We start from the raw sequence: 22,259 nt of genomic DNA on the forward strand, positions 1-22,259 counted from the left end.
GCCTGTCAGGTTGACAACTGATTTGCGCTTGGGCAGGGACCTTGTACTTTCGGAAGTAGGCATGCTCTCTGGGCATGTTTCTGCTGATGGGCCAGAATCCTCTAAAAGAGGGAATGGGTTGGCTGCTGGGGCCATGAGTTTGGGGGACTCCATTTGGTGGCCCAGTTCTTCTCTTGGCAGGTACATATTTTAATGTACAGAGCATATTCTTTAAAGCTGAGTATTAGAGCCCCCACTGGAAGGCTTCCATGTCAATAAATCTCACAGCTCTTAGATGGAGCTGTCTTTTTCCAGGTTATACCAAGCACATTCGTGTAATTCTTAGATTCACACTTTGACCTTCATCTGCCAAGTTTAATTCTCTTTGGTTCTACAGTCACCTTCTGCAGGCTGGGTGTTGGGAGGGGCTCCTGCTTTGAGGATCTGGAGTAGTAGGAGAGGCTGACATGGGAATGGCCATGATATAGGTTCAGATTATTCTCAAATCAAATAAACCCCAATCCCTCAGTATTCTTCAGTGAATTTGCTGATAGGGTCCCAGTAAGGAGAAAGAGATTTGGGGATGGTTTTAATGGCTCTGAATTATCCCTGTGGGAGAGACTGGGTGAGGGAAGGGACAGGATTTGGAAGAGTTAAGGTTGATAACGGCATGAACGACAGGTTAGGCTGAACCCTATTTTCGCCTCACTGTTTCGGGGATCCTGAAAAGTCACTTGTGAATACAAGCATGCTGAATATTTTGTAAAGCTCCTGAAGGCCTGATTGGTGGGAGAACACTGGGTCAACATTTGGGACTGCCTATTTGCTTGGTCTCTCTCAGTCCCAAGCATCTATAAGCTGTGACATGTCCCATTTCCTGGAGTGGGAGAAAGCATACAGGTTTTTGGGTTTGAATCCCACCTCTGCCATTCACTAGCTGTGTCATCAGGTCAATTCTTAACTTCTTTGAGCCTCAGCTTCCTTGTCTGTGAAATGGGTATGATACCACCAACCTCCTGGCTGGAATAGAGAGAGACAGTAATAAAGGCTCATGTTTACTGGGGACTTGCAGAGCTTATTTAAGGCACATCACAGCACCACAAGAGCATATCATATTAATTTTTCTTTTTGTTTTAAGTACTTTGGCTAAGAAGGTAACTGAAGCACTTTGAGGCGGCATTGGCACTTTGAGAAGAATGTGTTAGAAGAGAACACGCTGACGCCTTTTCGTTGCTCTTTTGCTATTAGTAAGTGATTTGGTCTGATATCCTTTAGTAGAATATCTGTGGTTAATTCCTCAGATCACTTGATCTGTGCTTTTTACTCATTTGATACAAACATACCAAGTACCTGCTATGCACGGAGCATTTAGGCAGTGGACAGGTAGAGACCGGCAAACCTGGGAGGTGAGGGGCTTGGCCAGGCCCAGGTGTGATCACCAGTCCTGCTGTGGGACCTCTGGCCATTCTGTCCCTGTGCTGGGCCCAGTATTTCTCTCTCCAAATGAGCAGGAGTGACCAGATGAGGGCTAAGAAACCCTCAGACTCCAGACATGAGTTTGGATTCAAAGAGCTCCAGGATCCTTGAAATAAAATGAAATCTCACAGAGATAGAGGTTCCTGGGTATTTTTAAATCTTGAATGGACTAGCTTCAGATGCAGTTTTCAGGGGACTTACTGGCTTCTGTTTACCTCTCATATCTACAAGAATGGTTTAGGATTGCACCAAGTCTAAGCCTAACTGATGTAGAAGAAGCCTTTGGGCTTCAGTCCTCTCCCCCACCCTCTACCTCCCACCCCCACTTTTATTTTGCTCTTTCTTCTCTTTCCTCCAGTTCTGGAATTCCTTCCAGAAATCAGCTCAAACTATGTGCTTGAGCTGTAGTGTTAGAAGAGTTTCTTCCTTTGCATTTAAAAGGAGAGTAAGGCCTGAGTGGTGGCTCACGCCTATAATCGCAGCACTTTGGGAGACCAAGTTGGGAGGATTGCTTGAATGCAGGAGTTCGAGACCAGCCTGGGCAAGATGGCAAAACTGTTTCTACAAAAAAAATTGCAAAAATTATCTGGATGTGGTCGCATATGCCTGTAGTCCCAGCCACTGGGGAAGCTGAGGTGGGAGGATCACTTGAGCCTGGGAGGCGGAGGTTAAGATTGGGCCATTGGACTGTAGCCTGGTTGACAGAGTGAGACCCTGTCTCAATAAATGAATGAATGAATGAATGAATGAATGAATGAATGAATGAATGGGAGAGTGTTGGCAGTGCTGGACTCAAAATTATGTAAGTCATTCCTAAGGAGAGCCTCAAAGTGCTTCTATGAGAGGCCAGATTCCTCCCACTCTGAGATCCCCTAACTCTGATTCCCTCCTGGGAGAACGTCAGGTTGCAGCTGGGTTACTGAGACAAGGAGTTTGTCCTAAAAGCTACCCCTGTGGCCCAGGCCCCACGGAGCTACAGACTGCCAGCTCTGCTTCTATATAAGGTTTTTTTTTTTGGAGGGGATGTCCTATTTTTGTATTTATTACAAAATGATAAAAATCTCACCACCAGAGGCTTTTAGACCCTGCTGGATTGTGAACCAGGTGGAGATTGTTCTCACAGTTTCCGTTCCCTGCCTCTCCTGGCCTCAGATTCTTTCCTCCCACACCATTACCATTTCACTTCTCCCCACGCACTGCTCCTTCCACCCAGACTCCCCAAACCTGAGCAATTCTAGGGTGGGCTTGTTTAACCCATGGTTCTACAGGGACATGCCCCACCGCCCTGTGCTTGGAAGTCAGGACTTTGGAGTTGGAAAGGACTTAGCAATCACCTGGCTGACCCACTTCACCTGACCAAGGAGAAAACAGAGGCCCAGGGAGACCTAGTTCAAAGTGATGATCTTAGTTTGGTGGCAGAGCTAGGGGTGGGATCCAGCTCTGTGACTTCTGAGTTTTTCAGTGCCACAGACCAGGCTAGTTGACATTTTCATTTCATTTTCACCAGCACCGTACGATACAGGCATTGTTCACCGAATTGTGTAGTTGAGAGATCAGGAAGCTGACCCAAGGCCCCAAGTCTAGTTAATGGGTGAAACCAGGACTTGAATCCAATTCTGGTTGAACCTTCTTCTTCCAAAGAGTGTTGCTGGATTTACTTGGTTTGGCCTGTAAGACCATCTTGGTTTGCTTGGAACTCACTTGGTTTTAGCACTGACAGTCCTGAATCCCGGGGTCTCCTCAGACCGGGCAAACTAGACTGCTTGGTCACTCTAGTCTCGTCACAGTGACCTCAGAAGAGGATGAGGGAGAGCTGGGAGACTTAGTGTCCCTTGAGGGCTGACTTGGGTCTCCCAGGTGTGAAACAGGATCGCCTGTCCTCGCAGGAGCGGCTCCCTCTGAGGAAGGTGGGTATTGCTCACCCTCTAACTTGATGAGGTTGAATCAGATACTGTCCTGTCTTAATGGATGAACCACACTGGTAGGGCTCCAACATGAATTTGTGCATTCGGTGAAAAAAAAAAACATTTCTGCGACTGCATTGCTGCTCTGCACTCTCAAAGTGTGGAGCAGATGAATCATGCCCAGCCTGTGAGCAAGTCACATTTGGAAAGTGTCTGAAGTCAGCCAAGTATTAGAGTTGTTTTGCCAGCGCAAGGAGCAGAGACCCCTCTGGACTTGGGTGATTTAGTACAGCAGTGCTTCATTTTGAAACGTTGAGGGAAGTGACAGCCCAAAAATGGTAGGAGTTGTAAGTGTAAAAGTATCCTTGACTGCCTTTCGAGATAGCACTGTGGAGAGCAGCAGTTCTGGGTTGTAAATTTGCTGTTTGCCCTTGCTGTTGCTGACTGTGTGATCTCAGACAATTTACTTAACCTCTTTGGGCTTCAGCTTTCTCAAGTTCACACTGGGACTATGTGACATCATTATTATATCTGACTTGTAAGGTTTCTATGAGGATTCAATGGAACAATGTGAGAAAAAGGCTGAGCGTTGTGTCAGGCATCAGATACATGGTACATTCTCACTACGTGGTACTTTATTTTGTAAGACAGGACTTCCAGCCATGGCTCTGCTGCTAGCTACACTGGGCACTTTGGGTGAATGTGTAAGATCTCTGAGTTTCTTCTGTAAATTGAGGGGACAAGCCTAGACTCTAATCCCTTGGAATTCTACATGTGTTTGGTTTTAGGACATACATGAGAGGCAAGTTCCTACTCAGGGTCCCGCAGTATTTCATTTCTATGTTTTCAGACCTGAATTAACAATCCAGCAGCTCCCCTCCGTTCCAGCAGCACTGAGAGTCACTGGGAGTCACTCTGAGAACGAGGTGGGCTTGATTCCCTTGTCCTGAGCCAGCTCTCCATGGGCTGCTCTCATTAGAGTGGGAATGGAGCGTCCACTTGAAAACAACGTGCTCTTCATTATAATGAAACAAACATGAGCGGCTTGAGTTTAATTTCAGCTTCATTTATGTATCGTGGAAGATATAGAATTGTTCCTGGGTCTAAGAAATCAGACTGTAAATTGAGCTAATTAGATTCTTAAAAAAATCTTTAATCCCATTGATTTGAGTTTAGAGAGGAGGAAACAAGTGTTGTGGCGAAATAAAACTCCTAGTGGGCGGGGTGGACAGCAGAAGGCTGCCGCTAAATGTCCTCAGGGCTTCGGGGATTTTTTTTGTGGGGCTTTTGATCATCAGACCTTTCATTTTTCAAAGGAAAAAGAAATAACTGTAGCCTAATGCTACTGGCAGTTTTCTCCATATATAGCAAGCACCAAACCTCTCTGATGCTCTTAAAGGAAGTGTTAACTCCTCTATCATCCATAAACCTTTTGAGAATCTACTACATGCCAAGCACCACAGCAGCAACGTGAATAGGATAGAGAGAGGCCACATCCCCCAAGCTCAGTAACTGGCAGGTTGCCTCGCACATTATAGGTGCTTGATGAAAACTTGTCAAATGAATGAGTGTAATAACTGTTCATTAATAGTTTGTCATCACAGCATTTTGATGGATCCTATGGCACTTTGGACTTGTCCTAGACTGGACTGCATGTTGACTTGTCCTAGAAGTGGCCAGCCAACCAGGTGTCAGGCCAGGAGACTCTGGAGATGTTTGACTTACCTGGCAGTGGAGAAGTGACTCAGTGTGGCAGCTGAGAGCCTGGGCCGCCTGAGTCAGAATCCTGTCTCCACCTTTTTCTAGTCATGAGACCTGGGCAAGTTACCTAACCCTGCCGGGCCGCAGTATTATCATCAGTAAAAAGAATGGGAGTAGTCCTTGCACCATGAAACTGTTGTGGGGGTTAAATGTGCGAGCTGCTTGGCAAAGCATCAGTGCCCTCTCAACATTAGCTGCCACTGTCTGTGCCTTGGCTACTCAAGCTTCCGTAATGCCACTTGTAAGTTATGTGTGGGTAAATATACTCACGTGCATAATTGCTGGTCCTTCCTTTGTATCCCAGGCAGCAGAGTAGGTCCTCATTGCTACCACTTGCAGATGACAAGCCCAGAAGTCATTTGTGGCCCCTGGAAACCAAAAGCCCCTGTGGGTACAGTGGGGCTCCGCTTCTAGGGAGGGTCCGAACCTTCACACAACAGCAGCAGTATGAGATGTTCCACAACTCTTATGGTAGATGTCACGGTGTCTTCTGAGGTAGATGGGGCCAGGTTGTGCAGAAATTATTTATTCTATAATTGGATGCTCAAGAATCAGAAGGCATAAAGAGTGTAATTTGTACCTCTCTTCCCCGTGGTGGGGAAGTCTTATTAAAATGCAGATTGTGGGGCCTTAACTTCCATCTCCCCCTCCTCCTGATTCAGCAACTCTGGGATGAAGCCCAAGAATGTGCCCAGAAATCTGCCTTTTTAACATGCACTATCCTGGGGAAAGTGAGCAGAGCGCACATTGAAAAACTGCAGTTTTTGGAACATGACATGGAGGACTTGGGAGACTTTATCTTTTCTTGGCTTTTCTTGACTCTCCTCATCCTTCCACAGGTCACTGGGCCCCTCCAGAGTCATCTGGCTCCTTCTGTCCTCTTGGGGAGAGATAAAGTGCTGACCCAAGCCTCTCACCCTGGTGGGCCGGTATCCTTGTGGCCTGTATCCTTGTGGCTAACTGGAATAGCTAAGTTGGGAGGTGACCCTTGGCTCACAGGTCGGGCAGCTCTAGTCAGTCTCGTAGCTCAGCTTCGCTCCTTTCCATTGACAGGACCTTGACCTTGGCCAAGCGCCTGCAGTAAAGGGCGGCTTGGAGGGGTTATCTATAAAATGCAGGTACTTCCTTCACCGTGGGAAGCATCACACCGCACTGGCTGCCTGGTGCACAGTGAGCCCTCCAGAAACTGTGCGGTTGTTATCATTCCCATAAAAGGCACACAAGGCCCCTTTGGCTTTTGTGGTCTGGGGAGCCAAGGCCAGTTCCCATGGCACCCAGTTAAGTCACGGGCAGGGCTGATGGCTGTGGGCAAAGAATCCAAGGTTCAGGCCCCACACGGTCAAAGCATTTTAAAGGCCTTGTATTAGAAAAATAAACCAATTAAATAATACTGCCCCCCATAAAAGCAGGCTTTTAATGGATTCCCTGGTAGGATTTTCACCTCGGCGGTCCCGGAGCCATGGGTCTCGATGAGCCTGTCTGCCGCCATAGGGAGAATTTAATCTCGCCTGGCGTGGGCATAATTTTACAAGTTTTATGGCTGTTTTTATTTCTTCGAAGTGTTGCTATGTCATTGTACACGAAGGGTAACTTGCATGCATTTAACAGTTTACCTCCTTTTTGGTGGAAATGAAAAATGAAGTCATAAATTAAAGAGAAACACAAAGAATTTTTTTCTCTCTTCTTGGGGCTGGAGGAACAAAGAACCAGTGTTTCTCTGGACAGCCTGATCAAATTCGAATGGCTTTAACGTATTGACATTTGCCTGCAATTGCCTCCTCCCCCGGGAAGACTGCCGGCATGTAGCTGTGCTTGAAGCTTGTGCTACTGACCCCGAGAAGACCTGGGGCAGTTCTCCAGGGTAGGGGCAGTTCTCTAGGGCTGGGGTTGGCGAACTCCAGCCCGACGGCCACATCTGGCCCACTGCCTATTTTTGTTCATTGGTAGAAAAAACTCAAAAGAAGAATAATATTTTCTGACACATGAAAATTAGATGACATTTTCCCAGATTTCCCTGTTCACAAGTGAAGTTTTGTTGGTGCCCAGCCGCTCCCATTCATTTCTATATCGTTTGGGGTGGTTTTCACACCACAGTGACCCTGTGGAGGAGTTACGACAGAGACTGAGGGGGCAAAGTGCAAATACTGTTTGGCCTCTTACAGAAAAACGTGCTGACCCCTGCCCTAGGAAGTCAAGGCAAAGGAAAAAGAAAGCATAGCCTCTTGTTTCCGGGCATTGATTGACTTTCAGAGTTTCCATGTGGCTCAAAGTGACAAGCCAATGGAGACTCACCTGAGCAGTAGTTGATCCTCCACAGAACTTCCAGATGTCATCAGCTGCCTGTGGATGACTCTCCTCCCTTTCCTGACCTCAGATTGACTTTTGAGCAGAGGTCCTGGGTTTGCACCCTGCAGCCAGCCCTCCTAGTCATTTGAGCTGCACCCTGCTTGGGGTCTGCTCACTCTTCACCCGGCCCCTTGATAGCCACAAATAGAGAAGTTCCCCTGCTCCTCCCAGGGGGATCTAAAATTGCTTCTGAAATTTGTCATCAACACTTTTAAACTCTGGCTTTTGGCCAGGCTCACTTTTAAGCATTCTGCACATAATAGTAACTTATTTAATCCTCACATCCAACCCAGGAAGTTAGATGCCCCTCTCATTCCCGTTTCACAGATAAAACAGCAGAGGCACAGAGATGTTAGGTAGTCTCCCTAAGGTCACACAGCTGGTAGTGGTAGAGCCAGGATTCAAACCCAGGCTGTCTGCTCCAGGGAATGTCCCCCTGTCCATTCGCTGCCTCTATGGAGCAGGTGAATATTTTAGGCTGATGAAAGGATCTGTTTTCCTTGTTCCCTGCATGCTTCTGTTGCACCTTGAGCCATAAGAAAACTGCCTCATATTTGAGAAGAAAGCCTTTGTTCATTTGTTCTTCCCCCATCTCTCTTTTTTCCCTCTCTCCTTCCTTCCTTCCCTCCTTCTTCCTTCTCTGCCTCCTTTTTCCTTTCCTTCTTCCTTCCCTGCCTCCTTTTTTCTTTCCTTCTTCCTTCCCTCCTTCTTTTCCTCTCTTTTTCCCTTCCTTCCTTCATTTTCTCCCCTCCCTTTCCTTCTCCTTTCCTATTTCCTTCCTTCTCTTCTCCTTCCTTCCCTCCTAGTTTCCTTCCTTCCTTCCTTCCTTCCTTCCTTCCTTCCTTCCTTCCTTCCTTCCTTCCTTCCTTCTCTTCCCCCATTTCCTCCCTCCCTTTCTCCTTCCTTCTGCCTCTAACAAATAATGATCAAGCCCAGGGCTATGCATTACACCATGTGTCAGGGGCTGCACAGAGTGAGGGTGTTTTGTGAACAAGAAAAATAAAAAAGAAAGAATTCATTGCCATTTAAAGAGTTCTTGGTAACCTCAATGCTGGTGGGTTTTGAGGAGTTCACTTTATTCTCCCTCTTTTGTTAATTGTAAGTACCATCTCTGTCTGGAACCGTAAACTCTTCTCCTTTCTGCTTCATGCTGATATTTTCACTAAAAATAGTTTAATTGAGGAGAGTCTTTGGGGAGGCTGGGCCTCTGACCTATCCAGTGGGAGGATACTCCTGGGGAAGGACCTGCTCATCCTCAGAAGCCCGACTTCCCAGGACCAGGAATAAGAAGGCATTGAGGGTTGCTGGAGACATCTGCGGAATTTTTAAATGTGTCACCAAGCCTGGTGCTGGGTGGAATTTGCTGACTTGAAGCAGCCATTCCCCTATCTTTCCTCAGTGGTTTCATTTCAGTGAGTTTTTAGATGCCTGTCCTGTGTTCTTAAAACACTTGCTGGGGAGACTTTGTAGCATGATTTACATCCTTCTGGGTGTGGAGATGCCTGAATGTTGGGAAGACAGACGGCAGCTGTGCCGTTGGAGAAGGGACAGCCTGGAAATCTTCCTTTGCTAGAAGCTGCTTTTCTCTTTCTTTCCTGCCTGTTTCTTCTTCCCTCCTCTGTGCCTTTTCTTTGTCAGACAACAAATCTTTGTTGCTCATTTCTGATGAGCCTTCACTTTCTTTCCTCAGTCATGCGGAGGAATCCCTTTGGCGTGGACATCTGCTGCCGGAAGGGGTCCCGAAGCCCCCTGCAGGAACTCTACAACCCGATGCAGGTAAGCCTCCAGCACTGTCAGCACGTGAACTTTTTTTTTTTGGTGGGGGTGGATACTAAAAACTCTAAAACTGTGGCCTGTGGGGGATTTCAAGCTTCCTTTCACTGCCTGGCATTTTACCTTCAGTGGCTGCTTTCTTTGTCACACTTTTTCTACATGGCATCTATGAAAAATTCTAGCAAGGGATGTTTAGAATTAGCAAAATGTCTAGGCAGAATGCTAAGCATTCAGACCTGCCCAGGGTTTGAACTCTTAAGATTAACATAGTCTCAAGTCCCAGCAATGGGACTCGGAAATTCAAGGGCCAGCGAGGCTCTGCAGTCTTCCCTGGTATCCTCAAAGGAAAGCTTGCATGTGGGTACACTTGACACCCACCTCCTACATCTCACATATTTTTTATTTTTGTGGCGGAGTCTCGCTCTATCACCCAAGCTGGAGTGCAGGGGCGTGATCTCGACTCACTGCAACCTCCACCTCCCTGGTTCAAGCGATTCTCTTGTCTCAGCCTCCTGAGCAGCTGAGACTACAGACACCCACCATCACACCCAGCTAAATTTCGTATTTTTAGTAGAGATGGGGTTTCACCGTATTGGCCATATTGTTGGTCTCGAACTCTTGACCTTGTGATCCGCCCGCCTCGGCCTCCCAAAGTGTTCGGATTACAGGCGTGAGTCACCGCACTCGGCTCTCTCATATTAAAGCCCAGTGATGCCCCACCTCAGTGTGCCAGTTTGGCAAACTCCCTTGTGAGCAGGGACTTTTTGCTAAGTGACTGCCTCAGTAAATCTGACTTGTTAGTTTAATGAGGCAGCAAACGTGGCCTCTGTGCCATCAATTATAAAAAGAGCTCCTCTTTGAGAAAAAAAAAAGCTCCAACCGAGGAAAAGTGTCTTCTGTGGAAAGCCAGTGCAAAGTTAAGAGGCCTGGTTGCCATGGAGACAGCCTCCGTGGCGTGTGTGGGTCCTGATGTGGAGACTCTGGGGGCTGATCCTTTTGTAGGAACATTAATTAGCACTTGATGCCCAGAACCAGTGAGTGAACAGCTAGCAGCAGCATCAATGGACCTTCGACAGCTGTTGAAAAAGAGGGAAAAATGTACTGCTTTGTCTGCCGTCTCTGACTACATTTAATCCTTGTGTGGACCAAGGTACCTGGTGGAGGAAGATAATACTTGGGCCTCAAAGGTGTCAGAATTTTACAACTCTTGTAAAGGGATGCCCGTGAGAACTATCTGATGCCCTCTGCCCCCCTTCCCAATCTCTCACCCACACTCCCTTCTGGAAAAATGGACTCCTGGGTTTATGCATCATGGGTGGCCTAATTAGGTTAACTCATGCCCTGTCTTTAGGTGTGACTTGGCCAGATGAGCCCATTAATTGCCAAGTCAGTATTGCCTGAGGCTTCCTGTACTGAGTTCTGTGGTGACTCGGTGGGAAATTTGATAGTTGGGTTCACTTTGGTGCCCAAACAATCTGCTTGGTATAGGTCTCCTAGCCTGTCCACACACCTTAAGGAAGAGGCAGAATGGGGCTTCAACAAAGGATAGGACTTCTGGTAACCCATGCTGAAAACAACACAGGCGCCTCAGATACAAACCATTCCCATCGTTTTGTTGATATCCTCTGTTCTCAGATCATTTTCTCCTTCAAAACAAAACTGCTGAAACACTGCTGCAGATTTTATGAGCAACATATGGTGTCATGGGAAAAGCTCTTTCTGAAGTCTCCGCCCCTGTGGGTGGGAGGTCCATGGACTGCATCTGTCCTGGTCACTGTTGGCTCCCCAGGACCTAACACAGGGCCCTCGAATACTTGTGATTCAAAAAATGAAAGTCCAGATTCGAGTCCCAGCTTCATCTCTAACTAGTTGTGCAACCCTGAATATATGATGAGTTCTCTTTAGGGGTCAGTTTTCCTACCTAAAAGTCTCCCCGGAATGTTGGGAGAGTGAAATAATTCTGATGTGTCAGGGGCTCTGTCGGTATGAGTCGGCATTTTTGTGGTCAGGAGGGAGGCTTCCATATCAGAAGCCTCGACTTAGGAGTCAGACTTGAGTTCAAAGCCTGGTTTCGTCATTTCTTAGCCATGTGACTGTCAGGTGTTTATTTAACCTCTCTGAGATTTCTTTCCTTGATTTATAATGTGGGGTGAACAATACCTGCCTTGGAATGTTGCATTTGGTGATATGTCTTGGTTGGAGCTTCCCGTGGAGTTTGCTCCTTTGTGGGTTTATTCACTCATTTTCCTCATTCATTTCTTTATGTGCTGTTACCTGTGCCTAGGAAAATATAGCTTAGTAGCTTAGCCCTAGGCTCAGGGCACCAAAGGGTGGAGAGGGTGTATGATTAGTCTTTTGTGGCTGGTAACTCTGAGCCCAGGTCTGAGGGGAATGAGTTAATTGGCGAGGCAGACCCTACTTAGTCCAACTGTAAACCAGTCAGAGAAGAGATGCCTGTCCTGGGTAGAGCCCCCCTTCTTCCTTCCAGTGGTGTTCTGAGCACTGTCTAGATGATGGGCCTTCGGGGCAGTAGGCTGGGACTTAGAGGGCAGCTAGGGCTGGAGAGCAGCTCTGGAGGCATTTGGGAGGAGGGCACAGGTGGGTGAGTCAGCGTCCTCCTTCAAGGATGTCTTGGTCAAGTTGTCTGGCCCCATTAGCCAGCAAGGGACATGTCCCTGTGGGAAAATCACCTCGTTTCCTGGGGATGTTTTTTCTTAGGCTGGTTTCCTTTACAAGCTGCAATTATGTTCCATCCCACCCAAGTTCAGTAAGTGGCACTTTTCAGAGAAACTGTCTTGGTGATCATCTGGGCTGCCGTGGGCCGGGGAGTTGAGGAGAGAACGGAGTAAGAGCTTCTCTTGAGTTTAGCTGGATTCATGTCCACGAGCCATTTACAAACGTTGCACCTGATTGGGCTCTGGTGCAGTTTGTTGTATTTCCTGACCAGCCAAGCTGTTGAAGCTGCTGAGCCCGGAATGGTGTTGTATCACCGAGGCAGATGACAAACCCTCTAGTTGCTAGAAACCAAACTGCTCCCCGAGCTGGTGTTTCCGTTTTTTATACTGACTGCTTATTTGGGCTTGATATGTAATGGTGAAAACAGGAACTGTTTATTTTAGGTGACAAGAAACCAACATTATGGCAAGAAGATATCATCTTAGTTACTCTGTACCAGTACAGTAGTCCAGATACCATGTAGATGCTTATAAACCTCTTATCTAATCTTTATAATAATAAACCCCAAGCTAGGTTTATATCCCCATTTTATGGATGGGGGAACTGAGGCCAATAACTTCATACAACTTATCCAAGGCTGCATAGCTAGTAAGAAACAGAGTGATATTCAACCCAAAAACAAACTACAAATCCAATTTTTTTTTTAACTTCTATGCTGTACTTGCTGTTACTAGCAAAGTTCTCTTGGTGAGAGTTACTCTATCCCCTCTCCAAAAAAAATAAAGAAAAAAGAAAAAAATATCAAATCCAGATTTTTCACTGGACAAAGGGTTAGGAAAATCGGGAAAAACTGGGAAATTTTGGCTATCATCTGGGAAACTTGGCTATAATCTTGGGAAACTGGCTGTAATCTGATTTTAGTGTGCAGAGTTTTTTTATTTTGGTGTCCAAGGTTTTCTTATTTTAGTGCCCTACAAACTCCTAACCAATAAAACAACTGGTTAAAAAAAGTTTGGAGTTGCTGTTCTTAGAACAACTGGACTCTGATGTCTTATAATTTTCCTGGTTCTCTGCTGTCTCCTTGGCCCCAAAATAAAATGTAATTGCCCATCAGATCAGCTGGAATCAAGTCACCGAAAGTTCAGGAGGTGTCAGCTGCATATTTGCGGGCCGAGCACATCTGCGGGCCGCTCTGGCTCAGCTCAGAAGCACGGGGGCACAGCTGCGTTGTCAGCCGTTAATTGGGCCTCATTTTCCCTAAACGCCAGCGAGGGCGAGACAGCTTGTCCTTCTGCCTCGCCCACCTCCCGGTCCTCTCGTGGGTTCCCTGAAATCTTCACAGCATCACTCATGTGGTTCAGCCCTGCCCTGCTTGGTTCTTTCTTTAGCACTTACACTTGCTCTGTGATTACCATGTTCCAAGGGAAGGGACACAGCGCGGGGCTGACCATGAACTTATAAGCTCTAGGTCTAGAAGGTTTGCACTGGGCACAGCAGATCCAATTGTCCGAGGAGTCTCTGAGGACCAAACAGTGTTCAAGGGATTTAGAGGAATTCTGGGGAACTCTTTGAGGGGAAGAAAAAAGGCTCCAGGAAAACAGGGAATGACAAGATCTTGGAGGTCCCCACTGAAATCTCCGTTACATACAAATTTGACTCCTTCTTGGTCAAATCTTTAGAGTGCTAAAGTAAACTTATTTCTCCATCAGGTGGACTCCGGGAAGCAGGATGGGGAGGACAAGAGAGGGAGGGAGGAGGAAGTCAGAAGGAAAGAAGGATGAGAGAAAAAAGGAAGACAAATGACTACTCACTAAATGTCTACTACATGCCAGTGACCGTTCTACGTATTTTTCACGCCCATCTCATGGAATCTTTAAAACAACCCAAAGAGGATGGTCTCCAGTAAGGCCGTGTTTTAGATAAGTTAACTGCGGTTCAGAGGGTTGAGCGATGTGCCAATCACACAGCTCCTGAATGGGAGAGTCAGGCTTATGTAGCGTGGCTAGGTTGTAGGATGAGGAGCAGCTAGTGCTTTATTTTTCCTGGGTGGAAAAATGATTTCTTGGGATTCTCTTTCCCAGTCACTCAAGCTGAGACCTGGGGTATGCTCAGGACCAGTTGCAAAATTCACAACAGCAGGGGCCAGGACTTCTGAAATGCCATGGAATGGACAGTAGATGTAAATAATTGCAGGCTGGATGTGGTGGTTCACCCCTGTAGTCCCAGCACTTTGGGAGGCTGAAGTGGCGGATCACCTGAGATCAGGAGTCCTAAACCAGCCTGGGCAACATGCTAAAACCCCGTCTCTACTAAAAATATAAAAATTACCTGGGTGTGGTGGCTCACACCTATAATCCCAGCTACTAGGGAGGCTGAGGAAAGAGAACCTGGGAGGCCACGAGCGGAGATCATGCCCCTACACTTCAGCCTGGGTGATAGAGTGAGACTCCACCTCAAAAAAAAAAAACCAAACAAAAAACACGCCCATTTCTTTTTTGCTTACTGAACCTGATATATAGCCCAGTGAAGGAGAGGCCTTTGTCTCCTGGCTGGAGCTGGCAGAGCAGGAATCACCCTCAAGAATTCTGCCATGGGATCGAACATCTCCGTGACATTTGAAAGCCAGGCTTATTGATTTCGTTGAATGTTTAGGTTGATAAAAGCTTGTAATAGTCCAAATATTGTTGGGGCAGTTGGGAGACTCTCTTAGCCCCAAGCTAAATAGCTTTCTCAGCAATGCTTGTAAAAATTTGTTGCTTCAATGGACATCTGTAGAATAAACAGAGGAAAAGGGCATGGGGAAGAGAGGCACCTGGGCCATGGAACCTGGTAAGTGGTATAAGATAGATGCTTTGTGCAAAGTTATGAGAGCATCAGGAGTGAGCCGTTAGCCTCTGAGGTGCGGTGCACAGTGGGGGCCTTTAGACAGGATTTGAGTCCGGTCTCTGAAGATACAGCAGACTTCCCCATGTTAAAGCAGAGGGAACAGCATCACAGAGCGGGGAACATCAGCGAGGCTACAGAGAGACAGTCCATGGTGCATTCAGAGAACTAGGAGGGGTTTGTGGCTGGAGTGAGGGTAATGCCACTTCAGTGAGGGCTGATAGGAGAGGGGCAGGAAAGCAGGTCAGCAGCATGTGGCTTGGGTCATGTCTGCATTCTTGTCGTTTCCAGTCCACGTGGCCTTCACCTCTGGGCAGGGTTGGTGGTCATGAGGGGCCCACAGAACATGGTGTGCATCTTATGACCTAGCTTCTCCTTCTGACTTGGCTGCTTGCTAACAGTGAGGCTTCTCCAGGGCAAGTAATGTCCCCTTCCAGGCCTCAGCATTGTCATCTATAAAATGAAGGGGTTAGACTGGATCAGTGATTCTCAAACCTGTCGTCCTCATATTAGAAACACCCTGGGAGCTCTTAGAAAATCACCAGTGCCCAGGCCTCACCCCTGGCAATTCTGATTTTATTGGTCTGGGTTAGGCCTGGGGGACTGATATTTTTCAGAGCTCCCTAAGTGAGTCTAATGGACAGCCAGGGTTCCGAAGCCCTGGGTTGGAGGGTCTTTAAGCATCCGCTACCCCCGATCCTAAAAGTCTTTGATTCTAACATAACCTATAACTCGCAAAGTCCTAATTAGGGCGGGAGAAGCAGGATGGTAGGACCAAGGGAAGGCAAAAAGAGAAAGCAGATAAGCCATACGTCTGCCTTTCTTCACGGTCAAGGACACAGAGTCCTCCTGTGCAAATAACTCACCATCTTCCTGCACCCACCTGTCACCAGACCCACGGTGGATAGAAAATTGCAAGTTAGGTCGCTACAACCTTGGCATTATCAGTACTGCACAAAGCCCTCTTCAGCACACAGCGCAAGCACCATCCTGTAGACTCCCCAGCAAGCCTTCGTCCACTCGCGGTCAGTTCCTCTCTTGCTGACCAGCCCATTGCACCCTTGAAACATGTTTTCACACTTTTTCTAATAAATCTGCCTTTCTTCACCTACAACTGTCTTGGTAAACTCTTTTTACCACACACATGACACCAAACCCAGGTAGTTACAATGCAGGACATAACTCATTATGTGAAAAGCAACTCAAAGCATATACACTGAGGTTGTTCACACTACACAGTTTCTACTATCTTTCTATGTAAAGCCTCTGTGCCTGTTTTCCACTAGGACACTCAGATCATTGTCCCTCATCTACTCCATTTGCAGGTTTGTGGGTCTGATGCCTACGGTGCTGGAAACCCAGCTAGCAGCATGTGGGCCAATCCAAGATGCCAAGTCCTCAGCCAAAGTATTGGGAGGAGCCTTGTGAAAGGGACCCTCGAGCCACTTCCCTCTTGAGCCAGTAAGAAGGAGAACCCAGACTTGCTCCAGGCCAGGCATCAGATGGACATTTATGAAGGATCAGTTACAATCTATAGAAATGAGCATGGAAGGAGAAGGGCCCTCTGCCTTTTGAATGCTATACAGGAAGAACATTGCTGAGTGGTCACATATGTTGGGGAAGGCATGAAAGAGCACACGTTGTACAGTCCGCAACTCTGGTCAATTAATCCCTTCATTACCAACCACCTGGTAAATGACGAGTTCGTCTAATTATCTTCTTTGACTCAGCAGCTGTCTACCAGCCAAAGAGGGATTAATTGATTTGGTTGCAGACCGACTCCTTATGCAAAGATAATACTTACTGCCAGCCTAGCAGCTGGCTGGCAAAGATGAAATATTACATTAACCTGATCTTACACATAGCACTTAGGAAAATGCTTCATTATTAATTGCAAATTACAATAGACCAGTGAGGCCCATTGCAAAAAACCTGGGACAGTGAACTGCTTCTTTCACCGTAGCTAGTGGTTTCATTATTCTTGAACCAGGGAAGTTGCCCTGGTCAGATTTCTAGCCAAGCAGGAAGGATTTCCAGTCAAGCCAGGGGATGCGAGAGTCAAACACAATTTGGATCAGAAGAGAGGAGTAGATGCCTGAAGGAACTGGGAAGTCCCAGCCCAGCTGTATGACCTGGGGCAGTCACTTACATACCTTGTTTAAGCCTTGGTTTCCTTATCAAATAAGAGTTTGATACCAGTCTTGAAGGTTTGTGAGATTCAGAATTCTGTATGAAAAGCACCTAGGACAGTGCCAAGGTCAGAGTTGGTGTTAATCAGTAGCCATTCATTGTCTGGATGGAATTAGGTAACCTGAGAATTTTCTTAGGGGGTGTGGGCCCTTGCTATGCTCTGTAATGTAGGCTTAAGACATTTTGCACAGGCACATTTGGAGTTTTGTTGAATAATAATAAGATGGATGATTTCCTCTTGCCTGGAAGCTACTAGCTATGTTCATTGTGAGTACTTCCTAACAATTTTGATTTATTTGTTTCCAGCAGAGTCTGTGTTGATCAGCAGGCTTGATGCACTGATTTATAAAGCCATGAGTGCCTCTGTGTGTATGTGTGCCTGAGTGTGTGTTATGTGTTACATGCATATTCACTCAACCTATATTCTATAAAGCGTGCAGATGCAGCTTTCATATCTTAAAAGTCTCCTGTGGGCATGTGTGTTACACTCCGAATGCCTAGTTAGGTACTCAGTAATAGTTGTTAAATAAGACCTCATCTCTGCGTTGTGTTCATGTGAAAGCATCGATCTCATTGATTGTCTGCATTTAACTCAAGCTTTCTTTATAGGCAGTTGTTCTGCTACAGAAACAGAAGTTTCAGGAACAAACCTAATTTGATCCAATATATTCAAATCTGGATAGTAAGCTTGATGCACTAATGGGGTTTTTCTGTGTCAGTCTGTGTGAGTATAATCTGACATATTTAAACTGGAGAAGGGCATTCAAGTGACAAAATGACCTCGGCAATTTCCAGATGTAACACAGCCATAAAATCTGCCATTTTCCGAAAGTTATTTCCTGAATTACCCTCAATTATAAGAGGCCTCCCCATGATTCGATTTTTCTGTAAATGACACAACTCAAGTAGCTTCTTAGCCAACTGGATTTTAACCTTGTCAGAATGGATAGAACTGAAACAAAGCCCTGGCTTGTTCTGAAACTGTCCATAGGAGAGGCATCAGGGGTGAGGGGGTGGTGGCAGCACACGTCCTCCTTTCCCAGTGGAGTCTGTGGGGCTGATGGAGCATGCAGGTCCCTGGGGAGTTTCCATCCCATCTTCACACTGGTTACTCTGAGATCTGAGGCACATGGCTGACCCTTTTTGAGCACTGGAGACCTTGTTTGTAAAACAGGAATAAAATGCCTGTGGTTCAGTTATTAAGGATTAAATTAGAAAATATATAGAATCCCAGGCACATGGCAAGCTGCCCAGTCAATGATGATTGTTTTTTATTTACATGGAAGAAACCTCCTCCAGGAAGCTCTGATTTTTTTCCCCCCTTCCAAGCTCAGGTTAAATGTCCTTCTAGAATGGTGCTGCCCACTAGCAATGTAATATAAGTCACATATGTCATTTGAAAATTTTTGGTAGCCACATTTTGAAAAGGAAAAAGAAAACAGGTGAAATTAACTTCAATAATATTTTTAATTTAACTCAGTATACCCAAAAGTATGATTATTTCCATATTTAATCAATAAAAATGTATTAAGATATTTTGTTTTTGTGTTTTCGTACTAAGTCTTTGAAATCTGATGTGTATTTGACACCTAGAGCACATCTCAATTGGGACAGGCCGTACATGGAGTGCTCAGTAGCTGCATGTGGCTCGTGACTGTTGTCTTGGACAGTGCTGGTCTGCAAAATGCCTCATTATCCCCACCTCCTGCCCATGTTATGGCGCTAATCTCACTCATTTAAAAGGATTCCACTAGGCTTTGTGCCCCTTGAGGGGAGAAACTGTCTTTCTTATTCATCTCGAGGCGTCCAGTAGCTACGATGGGCCAGCCCCAGAAAAGGCACCCAGTAGATGTTTGGGCGGTGAATGAAGCTACTTGCTCCTGTGCCTCAGGTGAGTTCAGCACGGGGAGGTGACCAGGGCTTTGCTCCCCTGGAGGTACAGAGGCAGCGGAACATCAGGGCGGGCAGTTTCCTGGGACCCAGTGAAGAGTATGGCGCCTTTGCCCCAAGTCTCCGCTTCATGCTGATGCCTGATATTTCTCCCAGAAGTTCCTTCCTGAAAGTGTACATGTGATTATCATGGAAGGGCTAACACTTTGAAATATGTCAGTCATTATATCTCAACTTTGATTTCATAAGACATTATGTGATGAGTGTGCGACAGGTGGGAGGCAGTTGGAGTGAATAGGAGCAGGGGATTGGTTGCGTGAAGGAACTGGAGAAAACAAGTCACGGGGCTGGGAAGGGATCCGGGTCTGCTTAAGCCCAGACTTCACCCTCCCTCGCTGCTTAGCCATACCTAGCCCTGTTTCTCCATTTCTTCCACTCCTACCTCCTTGTCTTCTTCTTCTGTAGTATGTGGCACGCAGTAAATACGCACTGCATGAAATGGATCTGGAATCCCTCACACCCCACCCTCTCCCTCACTGATTGCACATCCACTCTAGTGATTTGCTGGGGCTGCTGTGACAACATACCACAGACTGGGTGGCTTAGACCATAGAAACGTATTGTCTCACAGTTTTGGAGGCTGGAAGTCAGAGATCAAGGCACTGGCAGGACTGGTTCCGTGTGACGGCCGTGAAGAAGGGCCTGTTCCAGGCCTGTCTGTTAGCCTCATGGTTTGAGGGTGATCTTTGGCTTCCTTGTTCCAATTCCTGCCTTCATCTTCACACAGTGCCCCCCTGTGTGGGTGCCTGGCTTTGTGTCCACGTTTTTCCTTGTTGTAAGGACACCAGCCATATTGGATTAGGGCCCACTGACTCCAGCATGACCTCATCTTAACTAATTACATCTCAATGACCCTATTTCCAAATAAGGTCACATTTGAAGGTACTGCAGTGAGAACTTCAAAATACGAATTTTGCAGGGGGCGCAATTGAATCCTTAGTGCTTACGGTGTGTGGCGTGCTCTGCCAGGTGCTAGGGCTTTTGGGATAAAAGTCCTTCTGTTATCAAAAGATAAAGGGTAAGTGTTGGCAGGGATGTGGAGGAGAGGGGACTCCTGTACACTGTTGGTGGGAATGTAACTTGGTACAGCCATTATGGAAACCAGTATGGAGGCTTTCCAAGAAATTAAAAACAGAACCACCATATGATCCAGCAATCCCACTTCTGGGTATATGCCCAAAGGAAGTGCAAGCAGCATCTAAAACACACATCAGCACTCTCACTGTAGAAGAGTTGCAGCATTGTTCACAATGGTAAGATACAGAATCAGGCCAGGCACGGTGACTCATGTCTGTAATCCCAGCACTTTGGAAGGCTAAGGCAGGCAGATTGCTTGAGGCCAAGAAGTCTGAGACCAGCCTGGGTAACATGGCAAAACCTTGTCTCTACAAAACATACAGTAAAATTTGCCAGGCATGGTGGTGTGTGCCTGTAGCCCCAGGTACTTATGAGACTGGGGGAGGTCGAGGCTGCAGTGAGCCATGATCACGCCACTGCTCCCCAGCCTGGGGAGACCTTGTCTCAAAAAGAAAAAAAGAAAGATACAGAATCAACCTAAATGTCCATCAGCTGATGAATGGATAAAGAAAATGTGAGTGAGATGTGTAGATAGAGATATAGATAGATATAGGTATGTAAATATATATAAATGGAATGTTCTTTAGCCTTAAAAAAGAGGGAAATTATATGACCTTTCTGACAACATGGGTGAACCTGGGGGACTGATGTGGTTTGGATTTCCTTCACCTCCACTGCCAAATCTCATGTGGAATTGTAGTCCCCAGTGTTGAAGGAGGGGCCTGCTGGGAGGTGATAGGATCATGGCGGCAGACTTCCCCCTTGCTGTTCTCATGATAGTGAGTGAGTTCTCATGGGAACTGGTTATTTAGAAGTGTTAGCACCTCCCCCTTCTCTCTTTTCCTCCTGCTCTGGAGGTATAAGATGTGCCTGCTTCCCCTTCACTTTCTGCCACGATTGTAAGTTTCCTGAAGCCTCCCCAGCCATGCTCCCTGTACAGCCTGTGGAGCCAATGAAACCTCTTTTCTTTGTAAATTACTCAGTCTCAGGTAGTTCTTTACAGTAGTGCAAGAATGGACTAATACAGGGACAGTATGCTAAGTGAAATAAGTTAGACACAGAAAGACAAATCCGGATGATCTCACTTATATGTCAGAATCTCAAAAGGTTGAGCTTGTAGAAGCAGAGAGCAGAGTGGTTACCAGAGGCATGGGAAACGGGAAGATGTTAGATGTTGGTCAAAGGACACAGAGAGTCATTAGACAGAATGAATAAATTATGGAGATCTAATGCACAGCATGGTGACTATGGTTAATAATAATGTATTGTAGACTAGAAATCTGCTAGGAAAGCAGATCTTAAATGTTTTGATCACACAAAAAATGATAAGGATGTGAGGTGATAAATATGTTACTTAGCTTGATTGCGGTCACCATCTTCACTATATATCTATCTCTCTATCTAAACATCATGTTGAATACCATGAATATATATAACGTTTGTCAAATTAACCTCAATAAGTCTGGGGAAATTTGTGCTCTAATAAGGGAATCAGGCCAGTAAACTGACTGTTATAAAATGAAGTCCAGGCCAGTGGCTCATGCCGGTAATCCTTGAACTTTGGGAGTCTGAGGTTGGAGGGTGGCTTGAGCCCAGGAGTTTGAGACCAGCCCGGGTCAGATGGTGAGACCCTGCCTCTAGAAAAAATTTAAAAATTAGCTGGGCATGGTGTTGCGTGCCAGTCGTCTCAGCTCACTCAGGATGCTGAGACCGGAGAATCCCCTGAGCTCAGGAATTCGAGGCAACAGCGAGCTATGATTGTGCCACTGCCCTCCAACCTGGGTGGATTTTTAAAAATAAAAAAAATTATAAAATGATGCCCTGTATGAGTTTAATACATGATGTTGGAGGAACATAGAGATGGACCTAGACTAGGCATGTGCATGTGTGTATGCATGCTTGTGTGTGTGTGTGTGCCATGCATGTTTGTATGTGTGTGTGCCTGCATGCTTGTGTGTGTGTGCCATGCATACTTGTATGTGTGTATGCATGCTTGTGTGTGTGTGCCATGGATGCTTGTATGTGTGTGCATGCATGCTTGCATGTGTGTGCCATGAATGATTTTGTGTGTGTATGTGTATGTGCGTGTGCATGTGTGTGTGTGTGTGTGTGTGTGTGTAGAGCCTTGGTCATCCCGACAGAGCAAAGACAGGAGGGTGGCATGTAGAATAACAAGTGGCTGTACCCTCTCTTGCACAGTTAAAATCTGGCCAAGGAGAGAGGAGAGATGGGAGAGGGGAGAAG

The 22,259-nt window shown here is 46.4% G+C and overlaps 1 protein-coding gene across 2 annotated transcripts in view; it reads left to right on the forward strand.

The window, feature by feature from the left end:
- The window catches only part of CHST11 (carbohydrate sulfotransferase 11), a 302,655-nt gene that overhangs the window by 137,258 nt on the left and 143,138 nt on the right, over window positions 1–22,259 (forward strand). For both annotated transcript variants that reach the window (XM_002752930.6, XM_009004520.4), the window contains exon 2: window positions 9,157–9,242. In XM_002752930.6, coding sequence (XP_002752976.1) covers window positions 9,157–9,242 — 86 coding nt within the window. The remainder of the gene's footprint in view (window positions 1–9,156; window positions 9,243–22,259) is intronic.

Source organism: Callithrix jacchus, chromosome 9, assembly GCF_049354715.1.
Source record: "Callithrix jacchus isolate 240 chromosome 9, calJac240_pri, whole genome shotgun sequence".
NCBI classification, from domain to species: Eukaryota; Metazoa; Chordata; class Mammalia; order Primates; family Cebidae; genus Callithrix; species Callithrix jacchus.